The 14011-nt window shown below is 32.3% G+C and overlaps 2 protein-coding genes across 2 annotated transcripts; both read left to right on the top strand.

Moving 5' to 3' along the window:
* The first annotated feature begins 402 nt into the window (after positions 1 to 402).
* Positions 403 to 3510, top strand: LOC107616953 (protein NEGATIVE GRAVITROPIC RESPONSE OF ROOTS). Its single transcript, XM_016318814.3, has 6 exons — positions 403 to 497; positions 593 to 671; positions 1511 to 2031; positions 2175 to 2343; positions 2441 to 2501; positions 2795 to 3510. Exons 1-5 carry the CDS (start codon positions 492 to 494, stop codon positions 2458 to 2460), a joined length of 795 nt encoding a protein of 264 aa, XP_016174300.1. The 5' UTR covers positions 403 to 491; the 3' UTR covers positions 2461 to 2501; positions 2795 to 3510.
* Positions 3511 to 10108: 6598 nt separating this feature from the next.
* On the top strand, positions 10109 to 14011 carry LOC107618342 (Lung seven transmembrane receptor family protein). Its single transcript, XM_016320374.3, has 5 exons — positions 10109 to 10465; positions 11473 to 12391; positions 13049 to 13144; positions 13389 to 13525; positions 13602 to 14011. Exons 1-5 carry the CDS (start codon positions 10266 to 10268, stop codon positions 13771 to 13773), a joined length of 1524 nt encoding a protein of 507 aa, XP_016175860.1. The 5' UTR covers positions 10109 to 10265; the 3' UTR covers positions 13774 to 14011.

The raw sequence follows: 14011 nt of genomic DNA, 5'->3' as shown, positions 1-14011 counted from the left end.
AACAAAATTCCGGAACCTTGAATGTAGACTTTAAATTTTATTGATGTAAAGAAACAAATTACCAGAATCAAAGAATGATTGTGAAGAAAAGAATGGTTTAGAAAATAGGTGAATTAAGTCTTGCTTAGGGACTTGAACCAAAGAGAAAAAGAAGAAATGAGTCCAAGAGGTAGCTCAATTTGGCCATGAAATTCATCAAACTCTCATCTTACTTTTCTAATCTCAAGACTCATCCTGATTGGCTTTTAAGATCTGGTCTCAAGGAAACTTTGTTATAAAAAAAATGACTTTATTATCATCCCGTATGTTATTGACACTTGGCACTCTCCCCCACTAGTGTTACCATGATTGCAACCTTTTCTTCTTAGTCCCTTACCTTATATATATTTATTGCTAGCCAGCTATCACTTTCAGGTTGGGAACCTTTTTTAAGCTCTTTCATTCATTCAATCCTTCGTTCCCCCTTGCTTCCCTTGGTCCTCTCATAAACAATGAAGGTTAGTATTAATGTTAGTGTTTTAGTTCCTTTTGGAGGTTCAATTCATTCTATTGTAAAAATGATATGATAGAGTTGTATGAATTATTTTTGCAGTTCCTCAGTTGGATGCAGAATAAATTTAGTGGAAATCAAGGGAGCACAAAACAAAACTCATGTACAACTACTACTACATGTAAGTCTTCATCCATATACTCTTTTCTTTTTTCTTTGGGCTAATGCTACGCCAATAGGATGCTATAGTTTAAACAAGCATGTTAGCTATACACACAAAATTTGCCACTAAATTAATTATTGGTATAAAATATTAAAATATAAAATATATTAAAAATAAATTAAATATTACATTATTTATACATGACTGGTTTTGCTAGTTATTTTTTGTGTTCACGTAGTATTTTTGTGGTTTAAATTGTGTGATTTACCAAAACATACTAACTTCTCTCTTAAGGAACGATGACAAAAATGGAAAACATTTAGTGACTTGACAGAGAGAAGGCATAACTGCTTACATATATTATTTTATGTTTTGACCAGTATCTCTCTCTTTCTTAAATTTAGATTTTTAACTTTATGTTATTGTTATAGCTGCCAACTAAACAAGAGACTGCTAAATTATATTAAAGTTCTCTAAGATTTGTATCCTAGTATTGAATCATAATCAATTTTCGTTCCTAATAATCTAATTGACATCCTAGAAGTTGAAAGTTGTGGATGTCACTGTGTATCTTGTAGTGCACATAAGAAAATAGAAAAACAGAAAGAGGAGGGTTAAGGGTCAACAGGTTTTGTAATTTATAGTTATCAATTAACTATTATTAATATTTTTAATAGTATGAGATTACATTTAATGATGTGAAATTATTCACTTTTTTTTTTTACTAGTTAAGTGCTGGTCATATTTTATAAAAATGCTGGCTCTTTAGACTTTCTCAAACACAAATACAGTTCAAAAATGGTGGTCTATCCAAGAATTAAAAACTGACTTGATTATTTGTTGTTTGTAATGCACAGATCATGCAAAACAAGAGCCTCGAGAGGAGTTCAGTGATTGGCCTCATGGTTTACTAGCAATCGGAACGTTCGGAAACAACAGCGAAATAAAAGAGAGCCAAGAAAACCAAAACACATGTTCAGAGGAACCATCCTCTTCAGAGGAAATAGCAGACTTTACACCAGAAGAAATCGGTAAACTACAAAAGGAGCTAACTAAGCTCCTGCGGCGAAAGCCGAGTGTGGAGAAGGAGATTTCCGAGCTTCCTCTGGATAGATTTCTGAACTGTCCTTCTAGCTTGGAGGTGGACAGGAGAATAAGTAACGCGCTTTGCAGTGATTCCGGTGATAAAGAGGAAGATATTGAGAAAACACTTAGTGTCATACTCGGTAAATGCAAAGACATTTGTGCAGATAACAGCAAGAAAGCAATTGGGAAGAAATCACTTTCTTTCCTGCTCAAGAAAATCTTTGTTTGTAGAAGTGGATTTGCTCCAACACCTAGTCTTAGGGATACTCTTCAAGAGTCAAGAATGGAGAAGGTAACCTTTGATTTGGATTCCAATTTGCCTCTATATTTATATATTTAATAATGTTAGGGAACTAATTTTTTTTAAATTATTTTGTTTGTCTTAAATTCTAGACTCTAAATTGTAAATAGTGGTGTGTTGTTATTGTTATACAGCTTTTAAGGACGATTCTTCACAAGAAAATATGCACCCAAAATTCTTCCCGGTCGCCGGTGATGAAGAAGTGCATACAGGACAAGAAGTCGGCAACAAAGAAGAGGAATATGGAAGAACCAGAAGAGAGGAAAGATGATGGTTGTAAATGGGTCAAGACAGATTCTGAATGTAAGCTAAGTTCATTTTAGTCATCAACATCATTGTAGAAAAATAGAATCCTAGACATAAACGGCATGGACTCATGAGATCTTTTTTCTTCTTGCAGATATTGTTCTAGAGATTTAAATCTTGCTCTATTTTTAGTTGCAACGTTATTATATGCTCAGGTGAGTTACTTTCTTGTGCTATATCTCATTGCAGAGAAGGTGGAAACTCAAGTGTTGATAATTGAGAGTTATTAGATGAAAATTTAATCAAATAATTCAAATTAATTAACGACTCTCAACTATTAACTTCATATGAAGTAGACTGCACCTGAGTTTTTAACTAAAGTTAAACTTTCATAAAAAAATGACAACATTTTTTTAAACTGCTTTAAATTATTTACATGGTGACAAGCTAAAAAAATATATTACTATTTCATCAAATCTATCTTAGAATTCAATTTTTTTTGTTGCAGATTTAAAGAAATCGAAGATACAGTACATAAAGACATTGATGAGAGAAAAGAAGAATGAGAGGAAACCAAAGGGAGGGGGTTGATCGGGGAAAAGTAAAAAGAGTAGTGATAAATGATTTTTTTTTTCTTTTTGTAATCATCATATACTCATTTTCATTTCATCGTTATAAGGAGTGAATGTGGTGAATTTTATCCTACTTTAATGAAGTAATGAGTACACAGAAAGTGTAAGAAAAAGAAATCACAAAAGCATACCTGATAACAAAGTGGAGCTCACCTTTTTTCAAAAAAAAAAAAAATGATCTGGGATCTACAAGAAGAATTGTGGGGTGCAAAACATAGTAGTATCGATCTCTATTTTTGGTAACGGTACATTCCGTTATTTCTTTTTCATGGTTTTGTTCCCTGATGTGGAGCAACTCATGTTACTGAAAATCATGATAGATTTCTGGTGTGGCTGCTGGTTAAATTACACTTCTGTAGACTGGGCACACAATTTGTTATTCCACTTTTTTTTTTTTTTTGTGGCTGCTCATGTCCTTGTAACAAGATTTGGAAATGAACAATACTTGCTGTTGTATTTATAAGATAGACCTGATTATATCGCCAAATTATAGTCATTGAACATCTTTACTAGTTAAACTTTGAAATAATCATTGTCCTTGTAAGTTGTAACGATTTGGGAATGAAACAATACTTAGCTTGATGTTTGTATATACGAGATAGACCTGATATACAGTAATACTAGGGAAATAAAAAATAGTCAAAATTTATTTTATTTAATATTTATTAATTATTACTAAAATTAATAAATTAATAAATATTAAATAGGAGATTTTTTTTCTTAGCAAACATTTTTTATCATTATATTATATTGCCATAGTCACTGAACACGTTTTAATAGTTACACTTCGAAATAGTCAATTCGTTTTGGGTAAAGATTGCATGTGTATATGTATGTATGCATTGAACAACACCTACACTGCCATTCGTCTAATTTCAATAACATAGGCTGCAACTGATTTTTGAAATAAGACTCATTTTGGTACCCGATTTTTTACCTTATAATAAAGGTCTTTGTTATGGTGTAATAATTCATATTTTTTCTTCGCATGTCGAAGTTAACTGATTGAGTTGGGTATGGACATTTGTTATTGAGATTGGGAGAAACGCAACAGTTTTCTAAGGTTGCCACGAATTTGTGAGATTTGGTGTTCTTTGTTATATGTAATTGTTTCACTTTATTTTTGATAATTTTGATAGAATGTCGAATTAAGCTTGTATTAATATCTTAGTTTAAGAAGCAAATACAACTTTTTTAAAAAAGAGTAGGCACAACTCGAAAATTATTTAGTTTTTGTATTATAAAATATATAAGATGCGTCGAAAAATAAATAATTATAAAAAAAAATAACAAAACAGAAAATAGATGGATAAAAAAATTGTAAATGAAACAATAAATAACTTATGGAGTTTAAAATGAAAAGGAAATAAAAGTACTCGAAATAAAAATACTTGAGAAGAAAATCAAAGCAATAAAATAAATTGAAAATAAAAAAAATAAAAGAAATAAATAAAAAGAACAAAAAAATTAATAAAAAAAAATTGACATCAGATACTTACTTACATTGGTACTCCATGATTCTCTTTGATGTTAGTGTGGCTTAGATGTTTGTAGAATTTAGTGTGATTATTAAGTGTTTCGATTGAAGTCTTTAAACTCTTCTAGACTCTTCTTATTTATAGACCACAAGAAGTGAATTGCAGAATGATCCTCTCTTGATACGATCTAACTTCTTCCTTTTTCTCAAGATTTTCGTGATTTACGATCTTGTCTTGACCACGAAGAATCTTGACTTCTAAGTTTGACATCTCACGTCCTCTCTTACCTTGATCTCCAAATCTCATGTTCTATATAACACTTCTAGATAAAGTCACGTGCAATTAGCGCATTTCGACTTTAGAGACTTCCGACTCAACTCATCTTATAATTGACATTCTACTTCCTTATGGTCGAGTTTTCATAGTAAGTCAAAACTTTCAATATAGATTAACCCTTGTGCCATATCATTGCGATCTGCACCATACTTCGACTTTTTCATGGATCGGTCGATGCTTTTTGCTTTACCATAGTCGAATTACCTGACCTGTCAACTTTTGTACCAATAATAATATATATTTTTTTGGGTAAAATATATTTTTTATCCTTAAAGTTTGACAAAAGTTTTAAGAATATTCTTAAATTTTATTTTGTTTTTCGATTTTCAGCAAATATACCCATGGAGGCTAATTTTTCAAAAAACTTAGGACCAATTCGACAATAATTTCAAAAGAACAACCTTTAAAATAAGCAAATCAAGCATAATTTCTATGCATTATTATTGAATTAGTCTTACTTTTTTAAAAAAATTTATCTGTCAAGGATATGTTTGATGCAAATCGAAATCTTTTAGGACAAAATTAAAACAAAATAAAATTTAGAGATGTTTTTAAAATTTTTGCCAAACTTTAAGAAAAAAAAAATATACTTTACCCTTTTTTCTTTATTTATTAGTTTACAAATGGTGTAGATGAAATTTTTATTTGTTACAAATTTATTTTGTTTTGACCTTTTTGATGGTCTTGGAAAGAGAGAATGAATTTTTTTTTTGTTTGGTGTTTAAACAAAATAAAAAAAATAAAACAAACTAACTAAATTGAGTTAGAGTAAATAATTTGCTCAAAGTCTTCACTAAAAAATTTCAAATGACATGACTTTGATTAACTAAAGTTTCATAACGCGTTATTCAATCTGCAGCTTTGTTCACTTCACAACTAACCCATTCAAAATGGACGACTCATGGTCTGACCAAGAGCTCTTTAATCTTAGCAACTAGATCAAAGATATTAAACATGTCACTATGAGCACTATAATACAAAAGAAGTAAGATATTCAAATAGTTAGTTTTACGGATAATTTATTTGATATCATACTCCCAAGTTAGAATAAGTCTTCTTCAAATAACGAATAACTCACATCTAAAAATAGACAAAAAAAAAAATACTACTCAAACAATCCATCACCCAATAACTATTAAAATCTCTAATTATACATCCAAAACCAATCACTTGCGAATATGAATAAATGGTGGTTCCCAAGATATGAGTTAAAAAAATAATTTTATTCACTTGAGATTAATATCTTTGGAACAATAAATCACTAGAATGATCACAATCATGACAAAAATTTCTTTCACTTTCACTAATCATAAAAATATTCTTAAAATATGATAAAAGAATATTTAACGTTAAATATATATTTTTGAATAATATTTTAAAAATTAGATTTTGATATTATTTTTTATAAGCATCATTAAAAAAATATTAGAAATTATCAAATTTTTTTATTTTGACCATTACTTAGTCATCAATTCAATTCCTTTAATCTAATAATCCAATAATATACTTTATCTCATACTTTTAAACATTGATAACTAAATTGATGGCCAAAAATAAAGCTTTGGAGGCATTACCCCATACAAAAGGAAGTAATCAGTCAAAGATTGAAGTAAGAAGAGAGAACTCACAAATATGAATCAACTCAGTACTTTTGCCACTCAAGTCTGAAGTTTTGAAAGCAATGTACCTACACTAAAAGGAGCATTCCGCCAAGATGGAAGGCAACATTTGAGAGTTCTAAAATTAGGTTATGCTTATAGTGTTCAAGCTGTTTTATTTCTTCTCCTTCATGATTCTTTTATTGAATATTCTGGTTCTTCAGTGTATCTTTCTTTATTTCATTCGATGAAAAAAGACATAAATGTGAAGATTTAGAAAACAGTCATTGAGAAAAAAATTAAAGAGAGTTAGCTTGAAAAAAATAAAAAATTATATCAATCTCTTTTGTAATAATTTTCTGTTTTGTTTCTTAAACCTGAGAATTTTTTCTTGCTAAGTTGGGTGAGTACTTAGTGTTGAAAGAATATGAAGTGAACCTAGCTAAATCAAATTTGGTTAGAAGTTTGGTTTGTCTTGGATAACAACAACAACAAAGCCCTGTCTCACTAGATAGGGTCGGCTACATAAATCAAATGACACCATTGAGCTTTATCATGTTTACAGAGAGACTATTTATATGTAGATCTTGTTTGACCACCTCATGGATGATTTTCCTAGGTCTTCCTCTGCTTTTCACCCATTGCCCATCTTCCATCTCATCCACTCTCCTGATTGGGTGCTCTATCGGTTTTCTTCTCAAATGTCCAAACCACCTTAGATACGATTCTACCATCTTTTTCACAATAGGTGCTATTCTAACTCTCTTTCTTATATATTCGTTCCTTATTCTATCCAATCGCATATGATCACTCATTCATCTCAACATCTTCATCTCTGCCATACTTAACTTATGTTCATACTCCTCTTTGGTTGCCCAATACTCTGTACCATAAAGCATAGGCGGTCTGATAGCACTGCGATAGAATTTACCTTTAAATTTTAAAGGCACTTTTTTGTCACATATAAAACTAGACGCACTCCGCCATTTTGACCAACCTTCTTGAATCCTATGATTTACATCATATTCAATCTCTTCATTATCCTGTATGATGCACTCAAGATACTTAAAATTTTTAACTTTTTGTATGATGTTTTCTCCAACCTTCACCTTTATATTAAGGTTTTTCCTTCGACGACCGAACTTACATTCCATATATTCTGTCTTTCTACGCCTTATGTGCAGACCATACACTTCTAGAGCTTCTCTCCATAAATCAAACTTCTTATTTAGGTCTTCTCTTGACTCTCCCATAAGGACGATATCATTGGCAAAAAACATGCACCATGGCACATGCTCTTAGATATGCTTTGCGAGTACTTCCAAGACTAATGTGAAAATGTATGGACTTAAAGATAATCTCTGGTGTAAACCTATACCAATAGAAAATTTCTCTGTCACATCACCTTGATTATTCACACTAGTTGCAACCTATCATACATATCTTTAATTGTACGAATATATACAATCCTTACTATCTTCCTTTCCAAAATCTTTCATAAGACCTTCCCTTGGCACTCTATCGTACGCTTTTTCCAAATCAATAAACACCATATGTAGATCCATGTTATTACTTATTACTACGATATCTCTCTATCATCATTCTTAACAGGTATATAGTTTCAGTGGTGGATCTTCCTGACATAAAACTAAATTAGTTCTTTGTTACTTGTGTCTCTTGTCTCAACTTCCGTTCTATCACTATTTTCCATAACTTCATGGTATGTCTCATGAACTTAATCCTTCTATAATTTTCGCAACTCTATATATCTCCTTATTCTTATAGATAGGTACTAAGGTGCTCTTTTTCCACTCATCTAGCATCTTTTTTTTTACCTTAAAATCTCATTAAAAAGCTTGGTTAATCAAACGTTACCTTTCTGTCTAAGGCCTTCCAAACTTCAATCGGAATATTATCGGGTCCTACTACCCTGCCATTTTTCATCCGCTTTAGAGCCTCTTTTACCTCGAAGATAATTCTTTGATAGTAGTCGAAATTTTGATCTTCTCCCCTCGTGCATAACTGACCAAGGCTTGGAAGAGTCTTCTGTCCTTCATTAAATAACTCGTAAAAGTAGCTCTTTCACCTTTCATTGATCTTCTCATCTTAAGCCAAAACCTCTCCGTCTTTATCCTTTATGCACTTAACTTGATCCAAGTATTTCATTCTTTTTTCACGGCTCTTTACGTTTCTATATATACATTTTTCTCCTTTTTCATACCTAAAGACTAGTAGAGACTCTCATATGCTCTTGTTCTTTCTTCACTTACAGTCACTTTTATCTCTTTCTTAGCCGCTTTATATTTTTTCCAATTATCTGCATTGCGGCACAAAAACCACTCTTTAAAGTACTCCTTTTTGTCTTTATCTTTTCTTATTCCATCACCAGGACTCTTTGTCTCTTGGTCATATCCCTCTAGATTCATCAAAACTTTTTTTTGTTGTTCTTCCAATAACTTTTGCCATCTCTCTCCATATCTCTTCTGCACTTCCATACTTCCATCCCCTTCCCACTTTGCCTCTTTTTCTAACCATCTTAGGAAGCTTCTTTGTTTCCCACCTTTCATTCGCCACCACCTCGTCCTTGGTTTGTTCCGGATAAGATTAGAAATAATCCTAAGAAATTGACGATTGTTATATTCGATAAAGATAGTAAAAATTCTACCATAGTTATGGTAGAGACTGAATGTAGACCACATTGTATAAGGTGGTTGGAGCAGGATACATGATTGTATACTTCCTTTTTCTTTGTTCTGTTTTCGTTTGATTCGTTATGAGACAAAATTAAATTATTTCCTACATAATTTATATTGCAAACACAAAAAAATTTATTTTTAGAGTTAAAATTTAACCAAACTAAAGAGTAAGTCATAAATTCAAACTCATTCTCTAGAGTATTGAAATCTTTAGAATTAGTACTTAATCCAAGAAGACTAATATAAAAAATATTTAAAATGTAATATGAATTAAAATTTAATTTAAAAATATTTGAAAAAATAATATCTTATAAATATTATTTTATAGTAAGAATTTCAAGTATAATTGAAGATTAGATATAAGTAAATCTTGGATAAACTAATATGTAATATTATGTATTCTCTTCTAAATTTTATCCTTTTTTTAATGTTTTATTATTCAAGGTGTTTAAATACCTCAAAAACAATTTTGAGAAAAAATAACATTAGCTTTCTTAAAATCAGAATTAATATATTCTGTTGCTAACAAGGTCCAAAGCTTGATCAGCTTTCTTAATCAGCCAACACTCTTTTCTCACACATTTTAGCTATTTTATGACAGATTTTAAATTACAAGACTAAATTATTTTGGCCCGCAAATCCAATTTCCAAACCCCAATATCAGTTTTTGTTTAAATGTTTTTGCCATTTGCATGAAATAGTTACTATGAATATTTATTTACCATAAAATCATCAAATTTTAACAATAACTTATATATATATATATATATATAAAATAATATCAAAATCTTATTTTTAGAATATAGGCTATTTTTTTTGGTTATTAACTCTTTTGAGTTATATTTGTCTAATCTAGGTCAAAATAGAGTAATATTCTTAATCAAGCTAAATTTTTTTGTAAAACATTTTAGTTTTAAACAAATCTAATTATTAGGCCTATTAAAAAAAATTATTTCCCGGACAAATTAATTTTTACAAAATAAAATGTTAGAGATTAATTCAATAATTATAATTTGTTAAATTTGTCTGATTAAAAATTTTGGGAAACTAATTTAAGATATTTCTAGTCAAAATATTAGTTTAATTAAAGATGGATTAGCTCTCACTCGAATTCTCAACAAATTCATAGACTTTTCTTCTCTCTCTTCTCTTCGATGTTCTGTCCAAAAACAAATTAATTAAAGACACACTCTTCACTCTTCATCGGAACAGATCCGGAGCGCTCTCTCGATCGGTTCAATGCATCGGGTCTCAGCTCTCGCGCTTCTTCTTCTGCTGCTTTCTGTGGCCACCGACGCATCGGTTCACACTTACAGCGGTGACAAGTTCGCCGACAAAGGCAACGCCTTTGTTGTACACGGAGGCAGTGAAGGAATTTACTCTTCTGCCCCTAACCACAATGACACTTCTTCCGCTGCAAATGGCGACTCTTACATTAGGTCATTTCATTTCCTTCCTTCCTTCCTTCACCTTTTACCTTCAAATCATATGATATTTAAGATTTTGCATGATCTCTTACTTTTCAGCTGCTTCTTTATGCTTCACTTTCTATTTTAGGAATTCGCTCTTGATTGCATAAATAATAAGTAACTTTCAAGTTTGGGAGCTGTGTGTTGTAATCTTGTGTGAATTGGCGAGCGGCATTAAGCAGAGACATTAATCCAAGTTTATATTTGTGTGTTCACTGTTGACAAAATCAAAATTTTTTCCCCTCTAAAAATGAAATAGAAAAGGAATACCTTTAGCATAATAAGTCCACAATCGACTTAATATGTTAATGTGCTGGGTTAGTTGGGATTTTGGTACTAGGACCTGGATGCGGGTGGTTCCATGCTATGCTGCACCAAGATGCGTACAAGTTCCCGAAACGGTGCGACTACGACTAGACTACAATTTTTTAAAAGGTGACTACTCACTTTCAGGTGAAGGTGACAATTGAGAATGGTTAGATGATTTGACATGGTTGACTAAACAGCTTGACATCTTCATGCAAGTATACATATATAAGCTAAGTAGAGTTTGAAGGAGAAGAATAAAAGAAAAGTAGTTTCAGATGATTTATGATCAAAGGAGTAGTGTAAAAATTTGAAATATAACATGTTTGGTATTATTAGTGGACATGCTAGCCTAACCAATCATTAATCAAAAGAAAGAAAGGAAACTGGAAGTTTCTGAATTTTTGGTACCAGTATAGTTTCCCGTACGTCCCTGAAATGGGGATGGAAGGGAAATAGGCATTTCTGTGCATCATAGGTTCCATAGGGATCAATATATAAACGCTTAAATTTTCTTGTAACTGACACTCCCAAAACATGATATATCGCTCACATCCAGCACTAGGATTTTTCATGTTATTTTTTTTATGGGATTTGTGCTATTCTGCTAATTATACTGATGCTTGATTTGATATTAGTTTGTTGATTGGCTGTTATAATTTGAAAAACAGGTTTGAAAGGATAACATTCCGCAGAAACAAAGACTTCACTAACTTTAGCTCATTGCCGATTCAAGCTGTTGTTTTTGAGGTTGAAGATAGGGAAACAATTGGCGGCTCAGCATATGGGGGTCAAAGGGCTGTCTGTTGCACCAGTGATCTAGCAAAACTTGGTGTATGTACTGAAGGACAGGTTATTCACCGTCCTTCTGCTGAGAATTCAGATTGGCCTAAAGTCTTTGGTGTCTCTTTTGAAATGGATGAAGATGTTGCGGCGCTGCCATTAAAATCTATAGAAATCACAAAAACTGGGATGTATAACTTATATTTCATCCATTGTGATCCAAGGCTCAAAGAAATTGTTGTGGAAGGGAAAACTGTATGGAAAAATCCATCCGGTTATTTGCCTGGAAGAATGGCACCGATGAAGATTTTCTACCAGTTCATGTCTTTTGCATTTGTTTTCCTTGGGATCTTTTGGTTCTCTCAGTATGCTAGGTCTTGGAAGGATGTATTCCCGCTACAGAATTGTATTACTGTCGTTATAACGTTGGGGATGTTTGAGATGGCTCTGTGGTACTTCGACTATGCGGAATTCAATGAGACTGGAGTCAGACCAATGGGGACAACCATCTGGGCAGTCACCTTTGGGACTGTTAAACGCACAGTGGCACGAATGGTAATTTTGATGGTTTCGATGGGCTATGGTGTTGTGAGACCAACCCTTGGTGGGCTCACATCAAAGGTGGTTATGCTTGGTGGAACCTTCTTTCTCGCATCTGAAGTTCTCGAATTGGTAGAGAATGTTGGAGCAGTAAGTGATCTTTCTGGAAAGGCAAGACTGTTTTTGGTTCTTCCTTCTGCAGTATTGGATGTGTTCTTCATTCTTTGGATTTTCACTTCACTCTCTGCAACTTTAAACAAGCTTCAGGTATATATCTGCAACTGCAATGGCATATTTCCTCACTGGTCATTTCATTAAACCTCGTGATCCTTTTTTTCTGTGTTCTGTCTCATACACTGTTTTCCTGTAAATGGGATGTGACTGCACAAAGCTGAAAAGTTATCTATTGCCATGTTGTAGTTGTTATTCATATTCTGTTGGTTTTTGTTAAATCACTTTTGGAAGCAACAGACAAGAGGGGTATCGTTATCTCTTTACTTGGTGTGATAGAAATATGTAGAACATGACAATATTTGGATTCAGTTTTGTACTACACAATGCTCTCATGGTAGGCCAATAGTTTGTGTTATTTTATTTTATTTATTCTTTTCTTGTTTGTTGATTCCCAGTTTATAATAACATTTCTTCAGTAAAGTATTAACTATGTAGGAGATGGTCAATTTATGTTAATCCTTTTGATGGTAAAAGTAAGCAAAGCGAATTTTCTTTACTGGCTTTGGATATTTTGCCCGGATTTTGTTACTCTATGAATCCAATTCTGCTTTCTAGCTTTTTTAAGTAGGATGATTATCTCGATTTTCTTGTGTGAACCTGCACAACGTGATGTGATGAATAACAATAAATTGTCATACTTTTCGTGTAATTATCTAGAATTGACTCGTCTCTAATTATGCAATTTGATAGGCCAGGAGGATGTTGGTAAAACTGGACATTTACAGGAAGTTCACTAATGCCCTGGCAGTCGCTGTGATTGTATCTGTGGGATGGATATGCTACGAGGTAATCCACAGACATAAAGAAACTTGAGTTCAATTGCTTTTACTGTTACCTAGGTTTACATGCCTGGTTATGAAATCAGTGGATTCAGAGGTTGTAGAAAAATTGAAATCAGGTGTAACTTTGGCCTGGAACAGGAAAATGCTGAACCTATATGCTAGCTTCTTTCTTTTTTTTTTCTTTTTCTTTAATGCATTGATCAGATTCGGTTATTTCTAGTTACTAATCTTTCAACATTTTCTTTCAGCTCTATTTCAAATCAAAGGATATATACAATGAGAACTGGCAAAATGCGTGGGTTATCCCAGCCTTTTGGCAAGTTCTATCATTTTCTCTCCTGTGTGTTATCTGTGTTCTTTGGGCACCATCCCAAAATTCAACACGGTAAAAAAATCATTTCTTTTCCTTAAGGTTTTTGGCGCATACATCATTTGTTTCTAACTGTTGCTGTTATTGACAGTTATGCTTACCGTGACGATGGGAGTGAAGAGTTTGACAGGGACGAGACTACTTTGACGCTCATAAAACCGTCGCCAATTTCAAAAGAAGTTCGAAGCTTGCCAGATGATAGATCAGTGCAAGGGAACAATGGAATTTCAAATGGTGATTTAGAAGAAGACAAGACGGAATAATAACTGAATAAGATAGAATTACAGTTGTGCTTCTGTTCGTGAAATTAGCTATATAAGTCTTAGATTCGTTGTAGTGAATCTTAGTTCCAGATTTGTTGCATTTTCAGCTGGCACGTACTTGCGAGATTAATTAGATTGCACCCGAGATCTTCGAGTTCCTGTGACGCTTTTTCCTTTGTACTATAATAATATAATGATACGGTTCACTTTTTTCTAATAATGAGGAACTTTATTAAAA

This window comes from Arachis ipaensis, chromosome B9 (assembly GCF_059453495.1).
Source record: "Arachis ipaensis isolate K30076 ecotype BB chromosome B9, ASM5945349v1, whole genome shotgun sequence".
NCBI classification, from domain to species: domain Eukaryota; kingdom Viridiplantae; phylum Streptophyta; class Magnoliopsida; order Fabales; family Fabaceae; genus Arachis; species Arachis ipaensis.
Note: the sequence above shows the minus strand (reverse complement) of the source record. Positions and strands in the feature narration are given on the sequence as shown.

Bases quoted from the DNA above. Each gene is read 5' to 3' on its own strand.
- LOC107618342 (XM_016320374.3), top strand. From the start codon at position 10,266: ATGCATCGGGTCTCAGCTCTCGCGCTTCTTCTTCTGCTGCTTTCTGTG. The intron at 10,466-11,472 runs GTCATTTCATTT...TTTGAAAAACAG, and splicing joins AATGGCGACTCTTACATTAG to GTTTGAAAGGATAACATTCC. The intron at 13,526-13,601 runs GTAAAAAAATCA...TGTTATTGACAG, and splicing joins CCATCCCAAAATTCAACACG to TTATGCTTACCGTGACGATG.
- LOC107616953 (XM_016318814.3), top strand. The intron at 2,032-2,174 runs GTAACCTTTGAT...ATTGTTATACAG, and splicing joins AAGAGTCAAGAATGGAGAAG to CTTTTAAGGACGATTCTTCA. The intron at 2,344-2,440 runs GTAAGCTAAGTT...TTCTTCTTGCAG, and splicing joins GGTCAAGACAGATTCTGAAT to ATATTGTTCTAGAGATTTAA.